At 47.3% G+C, this 27,307-nt stretch overlaps 1 protein-coding gene across 3 annotated transcripts in view; it reads left to right on the top strand.

The window, feature by feature from the left end:
- CLPB (ClpB family mitochondrial disaggregase) overlaps positions 1 to 27,307 on the top strand; it is a gene marked incomplete at both ends in the record, with an annotated part of 136,833 nt that overhangs the window by 93,269 nt on the left and 16,257 nt on the right. For all 3 annotated transcript variants that reach the window (XM_084245138.1, XM_084245139.1, XM_084245137.1), the window contains 2 exons: positions 5,356 to 5,453; positions 16,871 to 16,985. In XM_084245138.1, the coding sequence (XP_084101264.1) occupies positions 5,356 to 5,453; positions 16,871 to 16,985 (213 nt within the window). The remainder of the gene's footprint in view (positions 1 to 5,355; positions 5,454 to 16,870; positions 16,986 to 27,307) is intronic.

Here is a 27,307-nt window from a genome sequence, read left to right as displayed (position 1 = left end):
TAGCAGGTGTTGGTGCTTTGGGACCTACCAGCCCCAGGCAGAGAGACCAGTGACTTTGGCCTACAGGAGCTAGGGACAAGTCAGAAGGGCTCTTCTGGAGCAACAACAGCCATGTCATGTGTGACCTCAGAAGAGAGCCCCTGGAAAGAAGTCCATTTGTTTGATAAATCATGTTGAACACCTGTTCTTTTTTTTTTTTTTTTTAAGATTTATTTATACAAGAACCAGTCCAGATGCGTGGGAGGGTGAGAGGATTCACCAGAGACAATGGGGAACAGAACAGGCAGACTGACAAAATACACTGCTGAGGGGAGCAGCGGGTGAGACAGGAGAGGTCTGCCTCGCCACGTGGGATTCTCTCCTGCTGACTGGGATCGAACCCACGCTGCAGAGGCTGCAGACAGCTTCACAGTGTGGTGCTCAACCGCTAGTGCCACCAGGGAGGCCCCTGAATACCTGTTCTGTGTGGGGCTCTGGGCTGGGTAGCAGTGGGTACAGCATTGGCTCAGAGAGTCCCTGACTTCTAAGAGCTCTCAGTCTTGGATGGAGGTGAACTATTTTGATGCAGAGTGATCAGTGCAGTGAGATAGAAGCAGAAGAACCTGTGAGAATGCAGAGAAAGAGAGTCTGGACTAGGCTTCAGAGATGAACAAGTGTTTGCAGAAAGGTCCAGGTAGGAATGGAGTTGGAGAGGTTTAGTAGGAGAAACCCCTTAGAAGGCCAAGAGCTTGGGGCTGGGCACTAGGCACATTCAGGGAAGCCAGGTGACCACCTGTTTCCGGTGTAGTAAAGGGAGTCTGAGCGAACTGGAAAAGCTCACCATTAGGTCTTTTTCCACTCAGAAAGTCTGACTATGTCAGACCAAAGGCAGGCGCTGTGCCAGAGAAGGGCAGTAGGTTTCCTGGACCCCACTGACCAGGCCTTTGCTGCCACCACCATTTCCACTGTCACACGATGAAACCCAGGCCAGCCACTGGCACCAACTGGGACCAGCCAGTGACCACCACCCCCCACTTTCCTGGCCCAAGCCCTATTGACAGATCCCCCAGAATCTGAAGGAATTCAAGACAAATGGTTAAGAGGATGGAGTTAATAAAATTTGAAAAATTGAGGCCTGTCACTCCACTAAACTTTTTTCAATACCACTGACAGAAACATATTTCCCCAATGAGTGACCTTCCACAGCTGTAGCAGGCCGGCGCAGCCGCAGCAGTGCTGCCAGGAAGCCAGTCTGCTATTTATCAAATATTATAAGCTGGGACACACTAATCTGGAGCAGGGAGAGGAGGGAGGGGTCCTGCACTATACTGCCTGGGGTGCTCCAGGTGTTGGCCCCAGCCCCAGACAGCCAGTGGGAGGTGACGGATGGCCTGCGATTAGCACTCCCCACCTCCATCCAGCCCTCTCACTTGCTCCCAGAGGCCTGACCCTCTAGACCAGCTGCTCGGCCTGGAGGGGCCCTGGGTGGGAGGCAAGGGGAGGTCAGGCCAGGGCACGGGCCATCCTGATGCCCCCAGAGAGGGCAGGCGGGTGAGACCCAACGTGGTTATTTATTGGAGTGTAATGGTTTGTGGCCGTTGGTCTTGGAGGTGAAATCGATCAGTTGTACAAGTCAGGTTCTATCAATTATTACAGCAATTAGTCAAGTCAGAGCATCAGACCAAGGGTGTGGGGGCTGAGGCACTAATATTAGGTGGACATTATCCATGGTACCCCCACCCCAGCCATCCTGAAGTGGGAGTAGACATGATGCCCTGAGGCTCCAGCTTCCTCCTTGGGAGTGGCCGCTGGGGTGGGGCCTGACAGAGCGCCTCCTGGGCTGGAGACATGCCCAGCACGGCTTTAAAAGACATCCCTGTACTGGCTGGCCCAGGTGGAGAGATGTCCTACCTGTCCCCATCCCATCCTTTATAAGAAGTGACATGACTCCTACTAGAAATTACTCAGTGGCCAATGTTTATGGGGCGCATTTTTCATTCTGTAAGCAAATATAGATCACTGACAGCACTTGTTTGAAGCAGCTAATCTCACCCTCTGTTCTTTTTCCCACTGTCTTTCTCCTGCTTCTCTTTCTCTCCCCCTCCCCTTCTTTCTCCCGTTTCTTTCTCTCTTCATTATCCATTTCTCTCCTCTCCTCTTTGCTCTTCTTTCCCTTCCAAAGATCTCTTCCTGATCCCCTTTACACTGCAGCCCATGTCTAGTGACAGAGCTCCTCTTGAGGCTGCCTAAGACAGGAGAGGCAGTTCCATTGCTCTGCCCTCACACTTTCTCAGCTCTCACTGAGGCCCAGGAGCTTTAGGGAAGGGGAGAGGCTTCCTGGCACTGCCCCTCAGCCTTTGTAGAGCACCAGAGAGAACAGGGGTGGGCTGGGAAGGCAGGCCAGGTGAACCAGCCCCTCAGAACTCGGTTCCTCTGTCTGTCCCTCCTCCAGCACCCTGACCACGTCCGGCCTGAATTATTGTGTGGTCATCTCTTGTCCCCATTAGCTTCTAGAGCGTGGAATTGTGCCTTGACTCGAACTCTAGGTAGCCCTTCATCTCAAAGACGTGGAGAGGAGGTTATAGAAAAGACAGAAGAAATAGTCACAGGAGTGGGAGGAAAACCTGGTTTTGTAGAATTCAGAGAAAGTAGCCAGGGTATCAGTGGCTGCAGAGTTGTTCAGAAATATAAAAAAGAAAACTATTCATTGACTGTGCCAGTCCCCCATCATCCTGAGTGCAGGGCCCAGTAAGTGCCAAGTGTATTGAAAAAAGAATGAGGCTCCAGCTGAGCCTCTGAGATCTTGCCTAGTAGTTCGGAAGAGCAGACACCCTTCTTACTAGAGAGGTTGTCCTTTATCCCACACACAGTGAAAAGCCACATAGGGATGTCTCAGCAAGGGTGCGGCACGGTCGCCCCCGTGGGGATGTGAAGAATTGGAATTAAGAAAACCTGGTAAGTAACTAGCTTTGCAGCCTTAGGCAAGTTATTTCACTTCTCTAAGCCAGATTACCAGACCTGTAGCATGGGGATTTTAATCCCTACTTCTTGGGGTGGTTGTAAGGATTAAACGATAGCATGTATAAAAGTCCAGAGCTCAATGTCTGGCTCATGGTGTTAGATAAATACCAGTGGCCATTATTATTATTACTACTGTTATTATTATCGCCAGTCCTAGGTATATACTCAAGAACTGTGAAAAGTCTTGTATATAAAGCCATGTTCACAAACGTTTATAGCAGCATTATTCACGATAACCAAAAGGGGAGAGCAACCCAGATTTTTATCAGCTGGTGGATAAACAACAGTGGTATATCCACAGAGTAGAATATTATTTAACCCTAGAAAGAGATAAAGTACATGCTGCATTCCTACATTCATCTTGTGGTGTGAATGACCACTTGCTATAACATAGATGAACCTCGAAAACATTGTGCTAAATGAGAGAATCCAGGCCCAAAAGCCAGAGTTATATGATCCCATTGATATTGAATGGAAGAGTAGGGAAACCCATAGGGTTAGAAAGTAGACTAATGGTTGTCAGGGTTGATGGGTATGAAGAGTATCTAATAAGGGTTTCTTTTAAAGATGATGCAAATTATCTGGAATTAGATAATGGTGATGGTTGTACAACCTTTCAGTATGCTGAAAGCTACTGAATTATACACTTAGGAAGTTGAGTTTTGGTGGGGGTGGGTAGTCGGGGAAAGGGGACAGTGGTATGGGGGAAGGATAAATTTGGACTTTCAGTGGTGAACCTAATGTGGTGTTTACATATGTTGACTCAACAATGAAAACCTAAATTTATAAAATGTTATGATGTAGTGTTACTACAGTGAAGAAAATAGCCTTAAAATAATAAAAGGTTGAATTAATTCTTTATCAATAAAAAACTGATATTTTATACCAAATTCCTATTAGAAAATAAGCTCATATACAAACATATTAATTTCTTCATATTGATGATAAGTTTCCTTGACATGGATCATATTTCCCACTATCTGTCCCTTCCCCTCCTCCTCCCATACTTCATTCATCACAGTCCAGGCAGCCAGCCAGGTATAAATGCTTAATAAATGCTTCCTATTGTTGATAAGTTAATAGGTGGGCCTTTAAGCAGAGTGTCAATAGGAATGGTTTATAAGCGAAATAAATGAATGTTTCCACAGCCTGAGATTAAGAAAGACTAATTTTTACTGTCCATCAGCAGACACCGCTCCCCTGCCACTCTTCCCAAGCCAGGCCCTGCACTAATACTGTATTGCCTGTGTATTTAGTGTCCACAGCCAGCCCATTCCATCCTTATAGCAGGGCCTGAGTCTTGACCCTCCTTTACTTTCTTGTGCATCTACTGTTTTCAGGGTACAGCTTTCTTCTATTTCTGTCTTGCTGCCTTGAGAGAAATGCCTTTGGGGTAGGGCCAGATAGATTCTTCTTTGTCCCCAGGCCAGACTCATACTAAGTTTGCCAAGTTGAATGGACTGGGCAGTTTTTGGAGAGGAAAGTGGAGGTACTCAGACCTAACAGCATGGAACGCAGTAGTTTTCCTCTTTTCTTCCTCCACAGGCTTTGTGCAAAATAGACTTTATACAGGTTCATCAGCACTGGCATTCACAAGCTGGAGAAGGTAAATAGCCCCCAGCAAGCCCTTCTTCTTGTCATACTTGAAATTCTTTGTCCTTAAATCACAGGAGTTGATGATGAGAGGAAATGCCTACCCACATGTACACACTCACCCATAACTAGCATTGGTAAGGGCATCAAACTATGGGGTTGGCACAGCCAGGGTGCTGGTGGTACCCATGTCTCCAGAGGACTCAGCTAATTCTGCAGGAAATGCCCAGAAAGAAGAGGTATTAAAGCAGAGAGAGGATCAAAGAGCACTTTGAAGGTCTTTTGTTGTTACTTAGGATATTGTGTGCTTGAGAAAGGAGCCCTTTCATATAACAAATAAAGGAATATTCACCTTATGTAAATGTTAGATGTGGGCATTTTAATGAATAATGCAACCGTGTTGGGGTATGTTACTCTATGAGTGTGTTTGGTGTCTGTTAGCATGTTCATGTGTGTGCATGCATAGCACACTGTGTATGTAACACGTCTACGTGGAGGGGGGCCCTCTACATGGATAGTGTTTCTCCAGATGTGTACATGCACATGTAAGAATCCCAACACCCTGACCTCTTTGTCAGAAATGTAGCTCTCCCTCAGTGTAATTTGACATATTTTCCCACCATTTTGCAACCTCTTAGGTTTGTGTTGCTCCATGTTTCCATGGGCATTCCTCACACTAAATGATGACCCAGGTCATTTCTAGGGGATGGCTGAGGTCCCATCAATCACTCATAGAGCCTCTATTTCTGCTTCTTCTGCCAGGAGCCAACCCCCTGCAGAGGAATGAAATGGGACACACACCCTTGGATTATGCCCGAGAAGGCGAGGTGATGAAAATTCTAAGGACTTCTGAAGCCAAGGTAAGTCTCAGAAAGGAGAGGGCCTATGGGCACTCCATGCAGCATTTAATCTTTCACTCATTAAATTAGGTCAGGCTCCACACCAAAGGCCACTTCTCCTGAGGTGATTATTGTCCGTTTAAATACAAATCCAACCCCCGATTTCATCAAGAATAGGAAGTTGCCCCTGATGTGACCAGAAAGAGACCTTTGCCATTCTAGATTCTGAGGTTTATCCTTCAAATTCAGTTTTTGAGGTGATGGGCTTCCTAGCTCCTTTTTGTAGTAGAGGGGACTAGCAAAACAATCTTTGGCCCAAGTACTATTTCTGCTCGGCCTCATGTGTTCTGCAGCCTTAGCAAGCAGTCCTTCCCATCATCACTCCCTCTAGAGCCATCCCCTTTCCTGCCCTTCCACACACACTCCATACAGAGACTGAGCCCAAAATCTCCACCTTATTCTGAGCATCTCAACCCAAACTTTTTTTTTTTTTTTTTAAAGAAAACTGTCCTGGTTTATTTTGTTTTGTTTTTGTGACCAAAATGACAGGGCTGGGCCAATTTGCCAGCAGGGAACCCCCATACAATATATAACATCAGCTCATGTCTTGAGGCTGACTCAATCTTTTGACTTTTACCCTGCAAAAAAAATTCAACCCAAACTTTTGAACCCCCCTGCCTTCTGCTCCTCCCAGCCATGGAATGATTTGGCAAAGCCCAAGAACTAAACCCAAATCTCAGCTGGCAGGGACCTCAGAAATCATCAAGTCCAATGGTGGGAATCTTACCAAAACAAATAAGTCAGAGCAAAATAGAGCTATTGTTGTTGAAGGAGAGGTAGACAAGGGCCCCACCCACTGGCCTGCCTCTGCCCTCCTGAGCAGCCTCAAAGCCGGCTCTGCTAGGGGATGCACATTTTAAATCTCTGAAAGCTAATCAGCTGACTTGTTTTACTCCTGAGGAGATGAGTTTGGGATGTGATGTGGCTTTTGGCGCAAGTGAGTTGGCATCAAAACTGAAACTAACAGACTTGAACACGGTAGTTCCCATGGCAGAACAGGGACTTGAGGACCTGGTTTCCTACTCCCGGTCTGTGTTCTTTCCAGCGTCATAGAGTCACTTGTTGGCAAATTGGCTGAAACGTGTTAAGATGATTGGTGTGGCAGGTCCCACCTAGTGGCAAGTATTCTGTATCTTAAGTAAGAATACTGTGGTCACTGACGAAGACAGACAAGATGTGGGTTCTGATCCCAGTTTACCATTCACTGACTAGGCTCACTGGGGCTCATACCTCCACTCTTGAGCTCAGATTACCTCTGTGATATGATATGGTCAGGACTGCTAAAGAACCCTTAACAAATTTGCCTGAGAAGTGGCTAGACGTTGGCAATATTATACAAGGTTCTGTCCCAAGTGACTCGATGGCAGTTGCATTCCTCTGTTCCAGACATACCCTTCTGGACCACAGAGGACAGTTGCAGACATTACCTTCTGAGTAGATATGGAGCCTTGGAAGCTCTGGAGAGGAGGCAGTGAGGGAGCACTGTGCCATGAGAACAAGCTGAGGCAGTCGGGCCCAGAGAAAAGAGACTGTGGGTAAACTCAGGAACAGCTGTGAGAGGGAATGGTGTTTCCGAGGTTGGCCACTGCCGGGAGGAGCTCCCTGACAGAGCTGTCAGACAGTGGAAAGGGTCACCTTTACAGGCTGGAAGACCACTTAGAGCCAGCCCAGGACTTCTGTAGCCTCTCAGCTGGGGGATGTCACCTTTCTCTGATGTCACCTTTCTGCTGTTGATTCCCCTCATGTGTTCTAAGACTTCCTCCACCTGGAATGTCCCAGCTGGCCAGTGAGCATCTCTGCCTGATTGCTCTGCTGTCCCTCCAGATTCTACCCATGGGAGCCATCCCTCAGCTCTCCCTATGTCAGCAGCGTTGTCTTTTTCTCAGTTGCTCAGCATCTACTTGGTCACCCATTCTTCCTGCTCTGCTTTTTTTTCCTGCAAAAACCTCTCTCCTCAAAATTATGAGGCAGAATTTCATGGGAGAACACTGCTTTAGGCATGGTTTCTGTCTCCCTCTACTAGTACTTAAGCAGCAGTTGCTCCTCTCTGAGTTCAGGCCCTACATCTATAACAATCACTTAGGCCTAGAGGATGCGGGGGCTCAAGCCTGAGACCTCGTCTAGCCATGGGTCACCACCATCCTGATCTTATCTTTTGCTCCCTCTATCTGTCCAGCATCCCCCTCCCACCAAATTCAGCCTTCTCTGTCTTCATCTACCATTCTGCAGTCATGTATGTGCTCAGTATAGAAAATCTGTGATTATAAAAGTTATATGTCTCATAAAAAATTGGGGATAAAAGTAAAATGAAGAGAATTAAGTAATTCAATACACATTTATGAATGACATCAGTGTGCCAGGCTTTGGGATAGATGGGAAGAAGATGGGTGGATGAAACTCAAGCAGCTCAGGTCTGATGAGGACACAGGCAGATGAACCATGACATCACTGTCTCATCAGTCCCAGGGACGTCCAGGGTCTGTGGAAAGCCAGAGGAGGCTTTTAATCCTGCCTCGGAGATCAAGGCAGCCTTCCTGGAAGAGATGTCGTCTGGACTGAATCTCAGTTAAATCTCGTATGTAACTGCTATTAATACTTTTAATCATTTATAATAATAGTAGGTACCACTTCTTGAATGCATCAGGTGCTCTACTGTATATTTTTCCTAACCCTGACAAATCTACCAAGTAGCTCTTATTAACAGCAGTTTACATATGGGGAAATTGAAAAAAAAAAAAGCAAGCAAGCAGGTAACTTAAAAGAAAATTGAGCTGGGCTTCCCTGGTGGCGTAGCGGTTGAGTGCTGGGTTGCGAAGCTGCCCGCGGCCTCTGCCGCGCCGGTTCGATCCCCGGCTGCTCCCCGGCCACCGGAGGAGGGTCCCGCATGGCGCGCAGACCTCTCCTGCCGCCCGCTGCTCCCCTTAACTGTGTGCTTCGGTCCTTCTGCCTGCTCTGCTCCCTGCTCTGGCTCTGGTGAATTCTCTCACCCTCCCGCGCTTCTGACGGTACCCAGTGCATGTATAAACAAACAAACAAATTAATTAATTAAAAAAAAAACATGCCTCTATTTAAAAAAAAAAAAAAAAGAAAATTGAGCTGTTATAAGTAACTATTGGGGGCCTCCCTGGTGGTGCAGTGAGTTAAGCACCACGCTATGAAGCAATCCAAAGCGTCTGCAGCAAGAGTTCGGTCCCCGGCCCGCCAGGGAGCAACCCACATGGAGAGACAGACCTCTCCTGACTCGCCCGCTGCTCCCCTCAGCAGTGTATTTCAGTCAGTCTGCCTGTTCTGTTCCCCATTCTGTCTCTAGTGAATCCTCTCATCCCCCGCATCTCTGGCCTGTGCCCCAGTTCTTGTATGCATAAATAAATAAATCTTTGAAAAAAAAAAAGTAACTTTGGGATAAGAATTGTCCATCTCCTCTTGTGATACTATATTTGCCTTTTCTGGAGCATATCAATATATTTATGTTGATATGGCCTTTATGATGGCCTTTTTATAACCTATTGTATATATCAGGAGTCTCAAACTGGCAGTCAATTTTATTTTGCCAACCCAGAGTTTTTTTAAAAATGTCAAAAAGCCTTAGGGTTTGGAACATAAACTTTCCCGACCCCATTACTTACTGTATTACGTTCTTGACTTCTTAGTCATTTATATTTCCTACTTTACCCTGAAGGTGTTCGTGATCCTAGTTCCATACTGGAATCTCCTTTTCTTCACTTCATACTATTTATTGGTGATTTTCCCTTTTTAATATTATCCATAACCCTCATTTTTTATTTCATTCTGCCTTTTCAAATGTATTCCTAATCTAAGAATCTCTGACCCCTTATATGGTCTAAATGATTTTCTCCTCACTGATGGTTGTGATTAAAGCTCAGTTCTTTCAGCATTCTCTTTGTGTGGAAGCTTCCTTGGGCCCCCCCGAGAAGATCCAGCAATGGATGAGGCCCAGCCTCTGTCCACTGAGCCAGCCATCTGGGAAGGGGTAGCAAGAGGCAGGTTCTCTTAGCTCACACTGATTTGTGCCTTCAAAAAGGTCCACACAGAGTTTGGGGGGCTTCGGGAAGGCATAGCTCATCTCCAGGCAGAGTGAGCAGGCAGGCTTTGTAAAGGAGGTAGCCTGTGATCTCACTTTGAAGGATTTCACTAGATGGAGAATTTACTACTTAAAGCTTAGACCATTTTCATGTCTTAACTAAGAGACGAAGGAGAGGTAGAAATATATCTCTGTACACATGATGGCAGATAAAACAAAAATATGGGGAGCTAGTCCATGATGAATATTCAGCTGAGGGGGACGTGCTGGTGCCAGCCCGCATCTCCACTCCCGGATCTTCACTCCACCGAGACTCACCAGGAATTTATTGCTCATTTTAATCACACCCAGAGAATGAATTGGCAGGAATATTAGGCAGATAGGCCTATCATATATATTTTATTTGCATATCCCAGTGACAGAACCACAAGCACATTTTTCGTCTATATTTTTTCATTTGCTTCAGGGGTAGCTGGGGATGCAGTTCTCCCCTGGGTCCACATTCTGAGCTGCGGGCCTGGGTGCTCCCATCAGGCTGAGGGAAGCCCACCAGGAGAGAGGGGTGAGGTGCACAGGAGGGTTAGAGGGTTCTGTCCCTCCTGGCTTAGGGTGAAGAGTGTCCCATCACCCCACCTGGCCCAGCCTATTCCTGCTGCATCGCACTCCATGGGCCTGGTGCTGTGCTGACTCTGTGGGGACGTCATAACTGACGTCCCTGCAGCGTGCTTTCACGGGGCACACTTCAGCTTTCTCTTTTCTTTGTTTTTAACTTTATAAAAACTTTTGGTTGAAATTTCCTTGTGTCAGGGGCACATACCCTAAGTATATAGCTCACTGATTCTCAACTAAACACAGCTGATCAAGAAAGAAATTATTACAAGTACTCATGTCTTCAGTCACTACCCACCCCCAAGACTAAGCATTATCCTGATTTTTTTATTTTTATTTTTACATAATTTCAGAATTAGTGCAATGAATTTTTATAACCCCTTCACTCAGATTACTCATTAACATTTTATCATATTTGCTTTATTACCTATATATACGTATTTTTTTTCTGAATAATTTGAGAGTAAGTTATATACATGCTGCTCCTCTCCTTTACCCCTAAATACTTCTATGTATTTCCTAAAAGAACAAGGACATTTTCTTATGTAACCGTACAGTCCTCAAAATTAGCCATTAATATTAATTAACCTACAGATACTATTCAGACTTTGCTAGTTGTTCCAATAATTCTCTCTACAAGAACAAAAATTCTGGATTTAAGCTGAAGTTGGTTGTCATGTGTTTTGCAACCATCCCAGGCTAGAGAGGTTCTTTGTCAGTTCTCTCAGACAAAGGAGAATTTTGGAGTTTTCAGTAGATTTCAACAGGCCTCTAATGCTGAATCAGGGGACAGACCAGCTTTCTCTCTCAGCATTTCTTGGTCTCCTCTCTTGCTGTCTCAGAGTGACACAACCCTTTTAGCCCCTCACCCCTTGGCACAGGTGTCCCTGTTTACATATGCTCATGCCCCGTGCTCTCTGGCCCATAATTTCAGGTGCACATGTAAGATTACAGGTGCCTGTCATAGGGGATAATGACAGAAAGGCAGAAAATAGCCTGATTTTTAACACCTTTACCCTACGTCTACCTGGAATGGTTCCTCGGCTTTTCCTTGTCTTTCATGACCTTGACATTTTAGCAATACAAGTTGGTTTTTTGTAGGAAGTCCCTCAGTTTGGAATTGTCAAATGTTTCCTTACTGTTCAGCTCAGGTTATGCATTGCTGGCAAGAACACCCTCTGGTGTTTGTTTTCAATAAATTCATTATGTAGCCCCCAGTTAAAAGTAAGGATATGATAGCAGCATTTTAGGTCTCATCTCCCTAAATAGACTCTCAGCTCCCTAAAGGCCAGGAACAGGTCTTTTCTTACCTCCAAGGTGGAAAGTACAAGCTCGGGGTCCGTGTTGGGTCTTTTACTTGCTGCCAGTGGAGCCTTGCTTTACTTCATGTCTGCACAGTGGGGGAGGAGACCCTGTGAATTTCTGAGGGTTGAGAGGCTTAGTACAGCTAGTCCCAAGTCAGGCGAGACTCATCAGTGGTTGCAAAAACTAATGAGTAGAAATTTGAGGAGTAACAGCATATTTACCTAGTCTCAGAGTCTCACCCCCACAAGATACTTACAATTACAAAAGGCGGAATGACGGTGGAAAACCTGACAGACACCACCTTAACTAAGTGATCAAAATTAACATCACCCGTTAAAGGCTGCATTAGCATCTCCTGCCTCCTCCTACCATCCACTGAGAACAGAAACTCATTTTTTCACTTTAGCCAGTCCTTACCCCTTAACCTTTTGTTGGCAGTCTTATCTCTGGATCAACCCAGTTTTCTGTAGAGGAGTGATGTGATCTGACTTACAAGTTAAAATGTCACTCTGGCATAATAGGAGAATGGCCTGGACAAGAGTGAAATCTGGGATGCTGACCCAGATGACCCCCCAGGCTGCTGGGACTAACCCCTGCTCTGTGTCCAGCCTTCCTCTGTAGAGATGTGTAATTTGTGAGCTAGTTCAAGAGACTTTCAAGTCCTTTAGATGCCCCTCTCAACCCCCAGGCTCCCCTGGTCATCATTTCCTTTCCCTGCTCCTCACTCTGGGTTCTTCCCAAGATCCTCTTCTCCCCCAGTCTCACTGGTTGCTCCCCAGTTCCCTTTGTTGATCTCCCCAGCCAGTCCTGTTACCCCAGCTTTCATGGCACGGTAGCACCCCTGACTATGAGGTGAAGGTAGGGTCAGGGAGTCAGGAGGATGGGCCGTAGCTGAGTCTGTCTGTTACCTCCCAATAGAGAGAAGCTACAGCTTGGCCTCTTCTCTTTCCTCCTCCAGACCTATCTCATTCTTGCCTGGGGTCCCTTTCTCCCTCCCGCCCCCACTCCTGCTGCCCTCTCATCAAGCACACTGCCATGTTCATTGTCAGACCTGTTCCCCGGGAATGCCCAACACTAGGGGTACCTGCAAAACCCTTCTCCTTGTAACCCTCCCACTCAGAGCTACTCTGCCCAGCCACCCACCTCTGAGAAAGCCCAGCTAGGCTTCGCCTTGGCCTCCCCGCCCTTTCCTGTAAATGCACTCACAGCCAGGAGGGGTGCCATATTAAATCAAGAATGATGGAAGCCAGTGGCCGCGATTATCCAACTGAGATGCAGCATGGGGAGCTGGTTGCTGCCGGCTCCAGGTGAGGACTTCTAAAGCTAATTGCACATGGCTTTTATTAGGAAGATGATCTCTCCCCCACTCCTGCTCTCCTGGGTGGCTTCTTCCTACTTCCTGTCAGCCCAGTGCCCTCTGCTATTGTAGGCCGTGTTACCTGCTCTCTCTTCTCTAGTGGAACCCAGTCAGAGCAGTGCCTTGATCTCAGTCCCTGTAGCCTTAACCCCCTTCTCCTCAAAGGCCAACCCCTTCCAAATGCCTCCTCTTTGCCCTCAAATAAAATACATATACAGACCTTTCCTAGATGGCTTTGCTTAAGCCTGGGATCCTATTTCATACAGTTAAATATCGTTCATTCATTCATTCAGCACATTTTTTAAATACCAACTGTATTCTAAGCATTGGGAAAGGAATATGAGGCTGTAACTTTGTACCTAATTAAATCCCAATGCCCTATACATTTTTATCAAGAAGTTTTCAGTGTATTTATGAACAGGTAGTTAGGACTCTAGGCTGTGCTCAGACTTAGGCCATAGTGGGAATTTTTCCCAGTACCAACTAGAAAGCTTGAGACCCAGCAGATCATGGTGTAATGTGCTGGGCGCTCACTCATATGGAAAGGTCAAAGACCCTTCCCCCTTGTCCAAGAAAATATGAGGAATACTAGGACAAACTAAAATCATGCCACGGAAAAAGAGGTACAGGGGGCCTCCCCAGTGGCGCAGCGGTTGAGCACTGGGTTGCGAAGCTGCCCGCAGCCTCTGCAGCGCCAGTTCTATCCCCGGCTGCTCCCCAGCCACCGGAGGAGGGTCCCACATGGCGCGCAGACCTCTCCTGCCGCCCGCTGCTCCCCTTAACTGTGTACTTCGGTCCTTCTGCCTGCTCTGCTCCCCACTCTGGCTCTGGTGAATTCTCTCACCCTCCCGCGCTTCTGACTGTACCCAGTGCTTGTATAAATAAATAAATAAATAAATCCTTTAAAAAAAAAAAAAGAAGAGGTACAGAAATGTTTGCCTGGAGAAGACTTAGGGAAACCATGATGGTCATACTCAAACCAACAAAGTGGTGAGAAAATTCATATTAGATTTGCCTGTGGCAAAGAAGAAGGCTATGTTCTGTGGCTGGAAAGTACCTAAAGGCAGAATTCTCTACCGCGACAGCAAAATCAGTGGGCCAAGATGAGCACCAGGCAGCTGAGGCTTCCCCAAAACTGATGTTGAGATGGTGCCTTCCCAACTAGGGCTCCTAGAGAAAGGAACCTCAAGAGCAGAGGGGCACCCCACTAGTCTTGGCACCTGGCTTCCTCTTGAGCCACAGCAACTCTTCCCTTTACCTTTGGAGTGCCGTGTAGATTGAATTAGCTAAAGGTTCCTGCGCCAGAAATAAACCATCAGTTCTCAAGATACAGCAAAGAAGAAGGGAGGTTAACGTTTACCAAAGGCCTCCAGAAGGCCAGCTACTGTGCTGTCCACTGTGTGCCAGAGACCCCAAAATGCTTGCATTATTTCACGTAATTGTCCCCCATACCCCACAGGGATCCTGCAAGGTAGGTATGAGAACTAGCCCATATTAGAGATGGCGAAACTAAAATTCAGGGAGGTGAATTTGACTTCCCCAAGGTCAGCTAACTACTAAGTAGATGAGGTGAGGTTGGAATTCAGATCCGTCTGGAGTGAAGCTCATTCACTCTGCCACACAGAGCCTGTCCTACTATGAGCCAAGGGGCTAGGTGGGCAGGGAGGAGGAAGAGGAAGCAGATATATGGCGGGAGTCATCAGAGCTGGGTGATTTATGTGGCGCCCGAGGGAGCTGCACAGTGACTGACACTCAGGATTTGAGCCAGCAACTGTCCTCCACTGGGATCAGCACCAAATTATTGCTCCAAATAATGTAGCAATTAAAGGAGACACTACATACTAAGTGCTGAGTACAGTGCCTGGCAGGTAGCAGCTAGTCCTCAAATGGTAATCACCTCATTCAGTTGTCAGCATGTACTGACTCTCTGTGTGAGGGCTGCAGCTAAAAAGATAAATAAAACATGATGTTTACCTCTGAGGACCTCATGGTTGAGCATAGAGAGACAAGCAGGCAGTTAAACAAGTGCCCTGGAGTTCCCAGGGGCAGGCACCAAGTCTTACAGCAGTCTCCCTGGACACATGCTATTGAAGCTGGGATCAACAGGCCACTCAGAAACAGGCAGGAATAGAGAAGACTTGAGGGAACAATGTAAGCAAAGGCCCAGAGGCAAGATACTCGGACCCATCACTGAGGAGGAGGGAGGAGCCAGACCCAGCAAATCCTTGATGGCCAGTCTCATCACTTCAAACCTCTGTAGCCTGCCTTCACACAAGCTGGTGCTGTGCCAGCCGGCGCGTGTGCAAATCACCATCAGAGCCTTCCAGCCCATGGACCCCGAGTGCTGATGGGCTGGGTAGGCAGGGAAGAGGAGGAGGAAGCAGATATATGGCAGGAGTCGTCAGTGCTAGGTGATGTATGTGGCGCCTGAGGGAGCTGCACAGTGACACTCTGGATTCCAACCGGCAAGTGTCGCTCCACTGGGATCGGCACCGAATTATTGCTCCATATGAAACCCCAGGACTGATGGGAGCTTTCAGTTACAGACTGATAGCAACAGCCAAAATTGGATTGTTTGCTATTTATTTTTTTTAACTTCTGTCAAGGTCACTACCGTAACAGGAAAACACTGCCCAAGCAGCAGGTATTTTTCATCCACTCTGCCCACAAGAGCAATCTGCAGCCACAACTTTTGTGACAAGGCCTTAGCTTGGCAACTCTCTATCTAGAAAGCTGTCAGTGTTATCAGGGTCTTAGGGGAAGAGGCTTCTGAACAGTCAGTTCTTTCCATCCCAATCCAAGACCTGCTTTCTTCTCTCCATCCCCAGCCTCCAGAAATGCCTCCTCATCAGACCTGCACACCCTCCCTGCCTGTCTGGTCTCCGCATAGTCCCACAGCCACCACCCAGCCTGATACTCTAGCTTCTTCAAGCCCCCTGTCTCTCAGAAAGCCCCCACCACCAAAAAAAAAAAAAAAGCACCATGCTTTATGTCCCTTCCCTGCGCCCAGTCTGCTCATTCTCTCCTCTTCCTGTCTGTCATCAAATTTATTTTTGCAAACATTCAGATGTCTCCACTGTGCTGGGGATAGCCATGAGTAAAAGACAATACCAGCACTCAGGGAACTCAGAAATGACTTTGACGACAGAATCATAACAGGCAACAAACCTGTTTTCAGGTAGGCTTTTTTTAGCAATAGGTACAGTACTGGAAATAGGCCTGTGTGCTTCAAAACCATGAAGAAAAGTTCAGTTGTTCCTGAAAAGTATTTGTGGACAGGCCCTGCCTCACTTTCTCTGCCAAACCGATCTCCCTAGGGGCAAGGCCTGGCTCTCCTCTTTCCCCTCCCAGCATGACCCGGTTCAGGTCTCCTCCTCTCATCTTTTCTGAAGTGGACCAGTCGCAGAGCCAGGCTCACACCAGGCTCTCAGCATCTGCTGGAACCTCCCAGGGGCAGGATAATGTCCTCCTAGTCCACCCCTCCTTTTCATCCTGGCCTGCACAGGGCCCAGCACAGAGCCGTTGCTGGATAAATGTAGCTAACTGAAATGCTGTGCTGTTGAGGCAGAGGGTATTCATAACTGGTTTCAAAACCAAAACGGTTTCCAAGAGGCTAAGAGGAAAGGAAAAGGAACCTATATTTCTTAAGTACTCATCATATGCCACTCAGGATCATACTGAATCCCCAATTTACAGCTGAGAAAACTGAGACACAGGCACTTATTCCAGGAGATAAGCATATTGGTGTAAGTGATAAAGCTGGGATTCCAACCCAGGTCTTCTGTCACACTCCAGAGACAAGAGTTAATCTACTGGCAGTATTTGTTTTACTAGTAGAGTGAGCCAGACCCCTGAACAGTGGCCACTTGATGTAAGGAGATGGGGTGAGGGTCAGGATGAGGGAGCAGAGGGAAGTGTGGGCTATCTCTAGTGATTATGAGCCAGTGCTGTGTATCAGGACCCCCAGAGACCCAGACCTGTGTTTTTCCCCTGGATTGGGGATAAAATGAAACTAGGATCCTACCTGGCCAGTGCTCCTAAACCACCTTCCCTCTCCCCCCACAGTACCAGGAGAAGCAACGGAAACGAGAGGCTGAGGAGCGGCGCCGCTTTCCCCTGGAGCAGCGGCTGAGGGAGCACATCATTGGGCAGGAGAACGCCATCGCCACGGTGGGTGCGGGTGAGTATGAGAGCCGCCAGCCAGCCGGTGCCCTGGTCTGCTCTAGTGAGGTGTGCATCCTGCTTCTACCCTTCTGTGCAAAGGTAGCTGATAATATTACAACGTAACCTTTATTGAGTACTTTCATGCCAGACACTGTTAACAGGTTCTCTGCACATGCCATGTCATTTAATCCCTACAGCACCCCATGAGGTTGGTACCATTAAAGCCCCCGATTTACCAGTGAGACAGAGCACTTCACTCATTTGCTCAAGGCTGCTTCCCTAGCCTAGAATTTAACTCTGACCTTCCTGTGGTCCGCACCCCCAACCCCACTTTCCAGGTGGAAAACTGAGACCCAAGAGGGGAGCAGCTGAGCAAGAACTTGAACTTCTGTCTTGAATCTCAGCCTGGGTCACTACCACGCTTCAGTCCAGTTTGCCAGCACCTGGGTCAGTTTTCTCATCCGGAATGAGAGCTTCGTCCCCCTAAAGCTCTATGTCTGTGTGTAGGGTAAATGAAGTTAACTCAGGCTTTTTTCTGCCCTCCTGCCACTAGTGTGGGTGCTCAGGGCCAAGAGACATGAGCGCAGGGCACGCTTGCCTTTAATTGTGGACACCTGGGCCGAGGCATGGGGAGTATGCATGTGTAGATGCTCACACTTGTGCCTGGAGGCGAGGGATAAAGGCAGTGGTGGCAGCATGCCAAGGAGGACCACTTAGAGGCATGGCCACGGGACAACCCAAGACAACCATGAGAATACCAGAGCGCGCCCAGGGAAAAATCCCAGAGATTGGCTGGGGGCTGGGAGGTTCCCAGTCCCCTGCTGGCCCCTGTCAGGAATGCCTGCAAAACACCGTGCTTTTTTTTTTTTTTATATTAATTTTTTTTTATTTTTTACATCATTGTTCATTTTTAAACAATATTTGCTTCCCCCCACCCCCTCAGGTGTAGTCCCCATAGAGTTTCCTTCACCAGTGCACCTGTACACCATCACCGCAGTCCCCTGTGCTCCTCCCTCCCTCCCTCTGATCCCTCTCCCTCCTCCTCCCCTGCAGGATGTCTGATTTATAACTGTCTGTTTTTGCTTTGTTGTGTTTTGTGCTGTTGTTTTTTTACACAGATGTCTTATTTGGTTCCCCTATATTCCTGCTATAAGTGAAACCATCCGATATTTTTCTTTTTCCTTCTGGCTTATTTCACTGAGCATAATTCCTTCTAGTTCCATCCACGTTGCTGTGAATGATATGAATTTATCTTTTTTGATTGCTGAATAATATTCCATTGTGTATATATACCACATCTTCTTGATCCATTCATCTATTTTTGGGCATTTGGATTGTTTCCAGGTTTTGCCTATTGTAAATAGTGCTACAATAAACATAGGGGTACAGGTGTTCTTTTGAATCAATGTTTCTGTGTCCTTTGGGTAGATCCATAGGAGTGGAATTGCCGGGTCGTATGGTAGCTCCATTTTTAGTAGACTGAGGAACCTCCACACAGCTTTCCATAGTGGATGGGCCAGTTTGCACTCCCACCAGCAATGCAGGAGAGTTCCTTTTTCACCACATCCTCACCAACATTTGTTGTTGCTTGTTTTTTTTGATATGTGCCATTCTTACTGGTGTAAGGTGGTATCTTAATGTGGTTTTAATTTGCATTTCCCTGATTATCACGGATATTGAACATTTTTTCATATTCCTGTTGGCCATTTGCATTTCCTCTTTGGAGAAATGTCTTTTAAGTTCTTCTGCCCATTTCTTGACTGGATTGATTATTTTGTTTTTGTTGAGTCCTGTGAGTTATTTGTATATCTTTGTGATCAGTCCCTTATCAGTTGACTGGAGTGCAAAGATTTTTTTCCCAATCAGTGGGGTGTCTCTCTGTTTTGGTTAATGTCTCTTTTGCTGTGCAGGAGCTTTTCAGTTTGATGTAATCCCAGGTGCAAAACACTGCTTTTGACCCCTGAGAGCCATACTTCCTCCTCAGCCCTGACCTACTGCCCATGCACACCCCACTAGAAAGAGATAAAACTGGGGTTCTGCTCAAGACAGTGGCCTCATCTTTATTCTGACTCAGGTATATGACTCTGAAAAGGATCTCTAACAGATGAGTCAAGGCAGAGGAACCTTAGGCCCAGCTTAGATAAGGGGTTTCCCCAAGGCAGTGGTTCTCAAAGCATGGTTTCAGGACCAGCAACATCTCTGTGCTCCAGAAACTTTTATTTATTTTTAAAGATTTATTTATTTATGCATATAAGAACTGGGGTACAGGCCAGAGATGCAGGGAGTGAGAGGATTCACCAGAGACAGAGTGAGGAACAGAACAGGCAGACTGACTGAAATACACTGCTGAGGGGAGCAGCGGGTGAGTCAGGAGAGGTCTACTGCGCCGTGTGGGTTGCTCCCTGGCCAGCCGGGGATTGAACTCGTGCTGCAGAGGCTGTGGAGAGCTTCACAGTGCTGTGCTTAACCCCTTGCGCCTCCAGAAACTTTTAGATGCACCTGGCCCCAGCCCAGAGCTATGGAATCAGTAACTCGGGGCCCTGCAATCTGTTTTCACAGGCCCTGAAGGCCATTCTGATGCTCAGCTCAAGTTTTGTTTTTGTGTGACTTTTTTATTTTCTTATATTGTTAAATTTTTGTGCAGTATTTGATTTCTCCCCTCAGGTGTAGTCTCCATTCAGCTCAACTTTAAAACCCTCTGTCCTGCAGTGTGTCTGCTCACAGGTTACTTACCTCTTCAAGCATCTAGCTCCTCCAAATTCAGTCAGTGACTGCCAAGGCATCACCAGGTTCTGTTCCCTGATAAAAGGAGGCATCAGACTGAAGCTGTGATGCCCCTTTGGAACATTTTGGGGTAGCACTGTCTGCTGTTAGATACCAATTAGAAGAGTAATTGAAAATAGAAGGCAGCTGCTCCTGTGACGCACTGGGCCCAGCCTGATCTCCATCATCCTCACACACCATTGGGACTCACATGGCAGTTGTGAGCCCCTCATCAGGAGCCTGACCCCATCAACAGATAAAGGAGCCATAGACCAGTGCTGCTTCAATAGCTAGAGGTCAGAGGCTGCCTGCAGGCACACACAGGAGCCAGGGACAACTTTCTCTGAATGTGCAAGACCCCCCTACTCAGGCCCAACCTACCAGGATGCTGCTTGGGGTCTGGATGCAGACATCCACCCTCTGCCACCACCTTGGCAGCAGGCCCCTCACCTTATTTGTGGAGGGAGGAGAGAATGGGAGCCTTCAGTAGTTGAAGAAAGAAGCAGTCTATGGGAGATACATTACCTGAGCAGACATCTAAGAAAGTATCTCTGGCTGGAGCCTCATGTCCGCATGGCCAGAACTGCAGCTGCCAGTGTAATTTTCCCTCCACTTTTTACACAGCCCTTTCCCAGCAGCTGCCTGCTTCTCTTTCAACTATTTCTCCCCATCTTCTCAGGGCCCTGGGTTGTGAAGCTTCCAAAAGTAGAAGGTTGGGAGGAGTGGGATGAAGAAGAAGTCATGGAGATGGAAAGAATTGAACCAACATGGACTCAAATAACAGGTCGGCCATTTAGCAGTTGTATAGCTCAGGCTAGTTCACTTTTTCAAGCATCAGTTTCCTCAGCTGTATCCTGGGGAGGCCCAGTCCAGCACTGGCTGGCTTTTTCTATTACAGTATGTGCCTGACAGCAGTGAAACAGTTCCTGTTGTCAAGCCGTTTACCATCTAGGGCTTGGCACTGTACTCTTTAGGACAGTTAGCTCTGTTAGGTCAGTAATATCCCACTTGTTTTCTTTACGACTGGACTGATCCTTAATACCAGCCCCAGACTTGCCTCTTCCCCTGTTCCCATACTGACCTCTAATGCATCACCCACTCTTTCTTGTCTTCTTGCCCACAATGTTAGCCTCTACTCTGAATCTTTCCTTCTATCCAGATCTCCATTCTGTCACAAGAACTCTGCCTACTTGGTTTGTAGGTTGACTCAGCTTAGCTCAGTGACCCCAGAAAAGACAGAGAGGCTACTGGGGCCTGGGCTTTGGGGTTGGTGCTTTATTTCTTCTGCACTTGTAAGACAATAACTGCACCCGCCTTGCTGTGAAGCTCTGCTGTGGGGATCACAATGGTAATGGTCAGATAACTTTCAGCTCATAGCCCAGGGACATCCAGGGTATTCTCTGGGTCAGAATTTGTAGTAGGCAAGCAGCCAGTACCGCAGGACCTCACGGGCCTGCAGGTGCAGAAGCGAGGTGGATCAAGAGGCTAGGCCAGGACTCTCTAGGTTCTCTAGGCCACTCTCTGATAATGTGTGGTAAGGACTGGCTGGGTGGAGCCTGGCACCCCATGGGTGCCATGAGGATGGGCAGTCAGCGAAGTGCCGCAGAATGAATTGATTTGATAAATGGCCATTTATTACCCTCACGAATTGGCTGAAACCAATTTCGGTCACATCAACCCCTGGTAAGTGCTGGGATATTGATTTGTGCAAAGTAATACAGTGAATTTATCAGTGTGATCCCCAGCTGCAGGGCTTCTAGCAAGGCTGGCGCACAGTTACCACCTTACAAATGGAGGAGATAAAGCACCAGCCCCACAGCCCAGGCCCCCATGGCCTCTCTGGTCTTCTAGGGTCACTGGAGCCAAAACAGGGCCAATCTACATTCCACAAGCCAGAGCCTTGGCATTGAAGGTGGGACTCTTCTTCCAGAATTCAGACTGCTCTTGGTAGTGAGGAAGGGGGTGGACATCTACCCTGTCAGGCAGACCTCCTAGAAACTTAGCTCCTTTGTGCCCCAATGTGTTCCTCAGAAAGGCAACCAGCTGTCCATTCAGCAAATGCAGAGTTCGACTCTGCCCCACTCCAACCTGCCCACTCCCTGCGTACCTGTCTCAGTAAAGGCAATACCATTCAATGGCTTCTCAGAAGAAATGCAGAGGATTCCTTGACCCCACCCTTGTTGTCACCCCTTACAGCCAATCAGGTATCAAGCTCTGTTACTCTACTTCTTAAATGGGTCATAAAACCTGATCTCTGCCTTCCATTGCTGATCCCTGCTCCCAGCTCAGGACCTGACTGTCTCTCATCTGAACCACTCAGTAGTGTCCTCACTGGTCTTTCTGCCTTGTTTCCTTCCCTATAAACACATCTCCCCATCTGGAGTGAGCTTTGTAAAATGCAAAAGCTCTCCTGTTTAAAATCCTTGAGTGGTCCTTGCTCTAGCCTACAAAGCCCACTGCCTGCTGCTGCCCCCCTGCTTTGCACTGCACCCACCAGTGACACCACAGCCCCACTGCAGTTTCTGCTCACTGCATATGCTGTGTTGACCACCTGCCTGCACTTATTTATGTTGCCTTCTCTGGAATTCCTTTACTTCTAGTCCTTTCCCCAACCCAGGCCTGCCCGTCTTGTACCCTCCAGTTGCTTTTAACTTAGCCTAACTCAGTTCAGAAGCAAAAGACAGTAGACCCCTGTGGACAGAGACCAGAATCATTTTTATTTTCCCACTTCCTGGCACAGCACTCTGCTCCAAGTAGATGATTAGTGTGATTTGTTGAATTATTTGGTGTGGTCCCTGTCTGTCTCTGTGATATGCTCTGAGGAAAGAAGAGAAGCTGTTAAGCCTGTTTTTTAGTAGCTCACACATACTAACAATGCAACTATAACAGAATAGTTCATTACGATACCCCATACCATTTGACCTTTGACCTCTGAGTGGACAGGGCATTCTCCATATCTAATCCAAGAAGCTTCCTCTGGACAGCAGATCACCCTGCACACCTGGAAGCTCCCTACCACTCCCTGTGGTCAGGGGCCTGTCCCCGACATCCATTATGCCCAGTCCCAGTTGACTCTGAAACGCATCTGCCTCTGCTTTCTCAACTGTTCATCCTATCTGGGGTCTGGTCCGAGTTCAAGATTTCAACATCAGCCATGCGGCACACCTTGGGCTCACCATTCTGTCTGATGTTTCCTTTCCCTCTCTGGCTGGTCCAAAATATAATCTGCCCAACCCCTACACCTTTTTCAACCTTCCCTTCTGGAGTGGTAGTGATTAAAAAGTGTTCTGCCACCAAGCCTCACCTGTGCCCGTGTTGTGCCCTGTGGATCCCACCCTCCCCTTTTGCTTCACCTCTCCAAAGGTCAGAAACTACCTTTCATTCATTTCTGTTCCTGCAGGGTTGCCCACACAGGTGTGTGTAAGGCAGCTGAATTCAAGTGAGAAAGTGTGAGCCCATGTCAACATTCTGCCTCTCTTTTCCACAGATCCTCATCTCAGCCTCTTTCTGGAAGGTGTCATTCTTCCCATTGGTGATCCCCACCTTCAGTGTGCACACACATGTGCATGTGCACACTTGTACACACAGTTGAGGGGGCTGCTGAAAGCTCAGCAGAAACTTTTCTTTGCATTTTTAATACCAGCCACTCAGTAGCAGTAGTTTGCCTTTATAAAGATGAGTCCTCCCAATTCTAGGAAGAGAACTATTCTCTTACATCCTCTAAACCCGAGGCATGAATGTCCCATCCTACCCTGACTGCATGGTGATTCCCCCTCATGTTTTGGGCACAAACATCAGTCAGGTACAAATGGTTCCTTCCACACTTCTCCCAGTGCTGCCATCCCGTTTGGAACCCACAGTGTTCATAGCAACATTTACCTAAAAGACACAACTTTGTTTTAGGCTTCTTTGGGGTGCCCTAGCACCCAACACAGAGCTTGTCTGCTGGACAAATTGGTAACGCCCCATGAAGAGGGATTAAGAAGAAAGTGGAAGCCAGATTCACCAAGGGCGTTAATAACCACTTGCAGCCATAAGAGACTCTTGGGTCTGGCCTCACACTTTTTTGTAAAATGGGAGCTGAAATAGCTATTCTTTCCCATTTGTAATCTCCAGAAAGACCAAGAATTAATTCATTAAACCAGCAGGCATTAAACTAGTGATGGACTCTTCTCAAGAGCCCCTCAGGCAGTAGATCACCTGGCATCTGCTCCCACGGAATACGCAGATCTGGACGCGCCTTCCCCCATTGAGGGCACAGGCTATGAAACCCTTCCACTGCCCTCTTCTGAGTCTCGGTCTCCTCTGTGAAGTGAAAATAATACCTATTTCTCCGAATTATTATAAAAATTAAAGAGATACCTGTAAAGCTACTACTGCTGTAATTACCATTTTTTTAATTTATTCTACTCTTTGCAACTTAAATAGTGCTTCATAATCATCTATTCATTTTATCTTCATGGGGCTGACTCAGCACGTGTGACTGCACCTTTTATAAGTGAAGAAACAGATTTTATTTATTTATTTATTTATTTATTTATTTATTTATTTATTTATTTATTTTGGTCATAAGAAATAGTACAGTGTATTTTTTTTTTTTATGTTACTGCATCCCTAGCACTTAGAACACCACTTAGTACATGTAGGTGCTCATTAACTTTATTTTATTTTATTTTTATATTCCCCATACAATTGCAACCCCCTTATTTTGACCCCAATCCCTCCTTTCCCCGCCCCCTCACTCCCCCATAGTGTGTGTCTGGTTCTTAGTTGTTTGTTAGTTGATTTTGATTTTTTCTTTCTTATAGTTATTCTTTTTCCTGGTCCCTTATTTAGGTTTTCTAGATTCCTGCTATGAGTGAGACCATGCGGTATTTTTCTTTTTCTTTCTGGCTTATTTCGCTGAGCATGATCCCTTCCAGCGCCATCCATGTTGCTGCAAATTGCATGTGTTTATCTTTTTTGAATGCTGAGTATTATTCCACGGTGTATATGTACCACATCTTCTTGATCCAGTCATCTATTTTTGGGCATTTGGGTTGAAGAAACATTTTAAAGAGATTTTAAAGGAGAGTTTTACTCAAAGTCAGCCAACTAGTAAGTGTCAGTGCCTGTACTCCAAACTAGCTCTTGTACTCCTGCCCTCTCTGCCCTACCACCCTGGAGATGAGCACATCCCGGCGAGTCCCCCAGGAATTAATGCTATAGATGTAGTGGAATGGAGTTAATTGACACGGCAGCCGCAATTGAGCCGAGCCAAGTGAGCTGAGCCATGGCAGATGTGGCCAGGAGAATGTTTTAATAAGGGGAAGAACACAGCCAGGAGGCCTTGGTCCTGGCCCAGCCTGTGGAGAAGCAGCAGAACCTATTAGAGCCTGCAGGTGGGACCAGCCTGGAAAGGAGCTGAGCTTCCCGCTCAGGTGACATTGACACTGTCTTGAACCCCAAGTGCAATAGTGAGATGTCAGGAGACTGATTCCTGAGGCCACATGCAGAATAGCTGAGTGAGCCCATCTGAGAGACACACGGAGACAGTTTGCCAGGAGCTGTGCAGAAAGTGCCAACTCCTCTGCTAAAGCACCAGTTCAACTTCAAGAATGAGCCAGAGCTGGGGCTAAAGCCCAGGGTCTTTATTTATTTAGCTGTAACCTTGAGAGGTCACTTAACTCCTTTGTAACTATTTTCTCATCTATAAAATGGGAATCAGGTTCCCTGCCTTGCCTGCCTGATAGGTTCATAACAAGGCTCAAATGCAGTTATGTGTCCAGAAGTTCTTTATAGACTGTGAAGTGCTGCCAAAGTAAATTGCTGCATTTCCTAATCCACGATGAGAGCACTGGCACCTGCGGCCACATCTCAAGTGGGCCCATGCAGGTCTCTGACTATCCCAGCCTCTACACTGGCTGACAGGACCCTCAAGGCTCCCAGCTTTGGTCCTCAGCCACCCTGCCCACCACACGCTCCGGGAGCCTGCCTTCCCAGTCCTTTCTAGCTGCCTCCATTTTTCATTCTGTCGGACTCCATCTGCTTGGCCGTTTTTCTCTTCAGATATTATTAGAAATATCCAGAGTTGTAATTGCTTAATGGTTGGCATTTCGCCTATTTCACGGGGGGCCCAGATCAAGCCCACCCCAGATTCATGCCCTGGGTCTGGCAGAATTGACCAGGGACAGCTGTGCAGTGGAGTCTGCCTGGCATTATAAAGAGCTCTCTCCAAGGTGCATTATTAGAAAAGAAGGGGGGAAGATGCCCCCAGGCATAATCCAATTCCACATTCTCCTTGGTGTTTCTGAGCCACATAGCCCAGCAGTCCGCAGCTCTCGGTGGACTGGGAAGCTTCCCTGAAAGAGAGGTTAGAATCGGAACCTCAGGTACTTGACATTCTGGGGAACCCCATTCCCCGCTGGGGCCACCTGTATGAGTGTGGCCTCAACATATCTGTTTCCCCTAATAGCTCATGAAGCCTGAACCCAGCTCACGCTCAGCTCCCTTCCAACCTACATTTTCAGTTCAGCCAACTTTTGGAAGAAGGTGACTCCTTTCAGATGACCTCTCTCTCTCACTTCCTCCCAACCTATATCCACATGGTGTTTGAGGAAGTCTAGCCTTTGCCAGTTATACCTCCGCCTCCCCCAATATCCCTGCCCCCAGGTTCTTCTTTCTGTCAGGATACTGCGGTCTCACTCTCGGTCAGGCTTGAGGTTCCTGTGAGGCCTGTGGGTCGCCTTGGAGTCAAGCCTTCCAGAGCACCAAGCCAGTCAGTTTAGAGATCTGGGGCCTTGCCCAGGGGAGAGATTGGACTGAGTGTCTCCTCGGGCCTCCGTCAGAATTCTCATGGAACATCTTCTGTTTAGGCAATGTCTAATCTGATGTCCATGAGGTTGTACAATTTCCATCTGTTTCTGTCATGGCCAGAGCTGGAGAGAAAGCACTTTAGGTCAAAGCAGTAGATTGAGATGAGAAAGACCATGGCAAAGACTTGAGCTCCAAAGACAGGTAGTCAAGATGTTTGCCATCTAACAGACCAACCTTGATACTGCAGGGCACTCTGTCCCCTCCCTGCTTCTCACGGTCATGTTTCATTAATGCAGCCCAAAGTGATACTCACTTTTTTCAGCAACCATATATGACCCCCCAAAAAAGAAGATAGCTTTAGGGCCTCCCCTGGTGGCGTAGGCAGTTGAGTGCCATGCTGTGAAACTGTCCGCAGCCTCTGCAGCACCGGTTCGATCCTGGCCGGCTGGCGAGGGTCCCACATGGCACGGCAGACCTCTCCTGTCGCACCCACTGCTCCCCTCAGCAGTGTATTTCATCAGTCTGCCTATTCTGTCCCCTGCTCTGTGTCTGGTGAATCCTCTCACCCTCCTGTGCATCCGGCCTGTACCCTGATTCTTACATAAATAAATAAATAAATCTTTTTTTAAAAAAAAAAAGGAAGGTAGCTTTAGAGAGAGAAGCAACTCTACCATTAATCATTGTGTGACTGAGGCAAGTCTCAATCTTTTGCCTCAGTTTCCTATTCAGTATATTGGAGCCAAAAATACTACTTTCCTCTCAGTGAGTTTGTGTGGGTCT

Source organism: Talpa europaea (genome assembly GCF_964194135.1).
Source record: "Talpa europaea genome assembly, chromosome: 1".
Classification (NCBI taxonomy): domain Eukaryota; kingdom Metazoa; phylum Chordata; class Mammalia; order Eulipotyphla; family Talpidae; genus Talpa; species Talpa europaea.
Note: the sequence above shows the minus strand (reverse complement) of the source record. Positions and strands in the feature narration are given on the sequence as shown.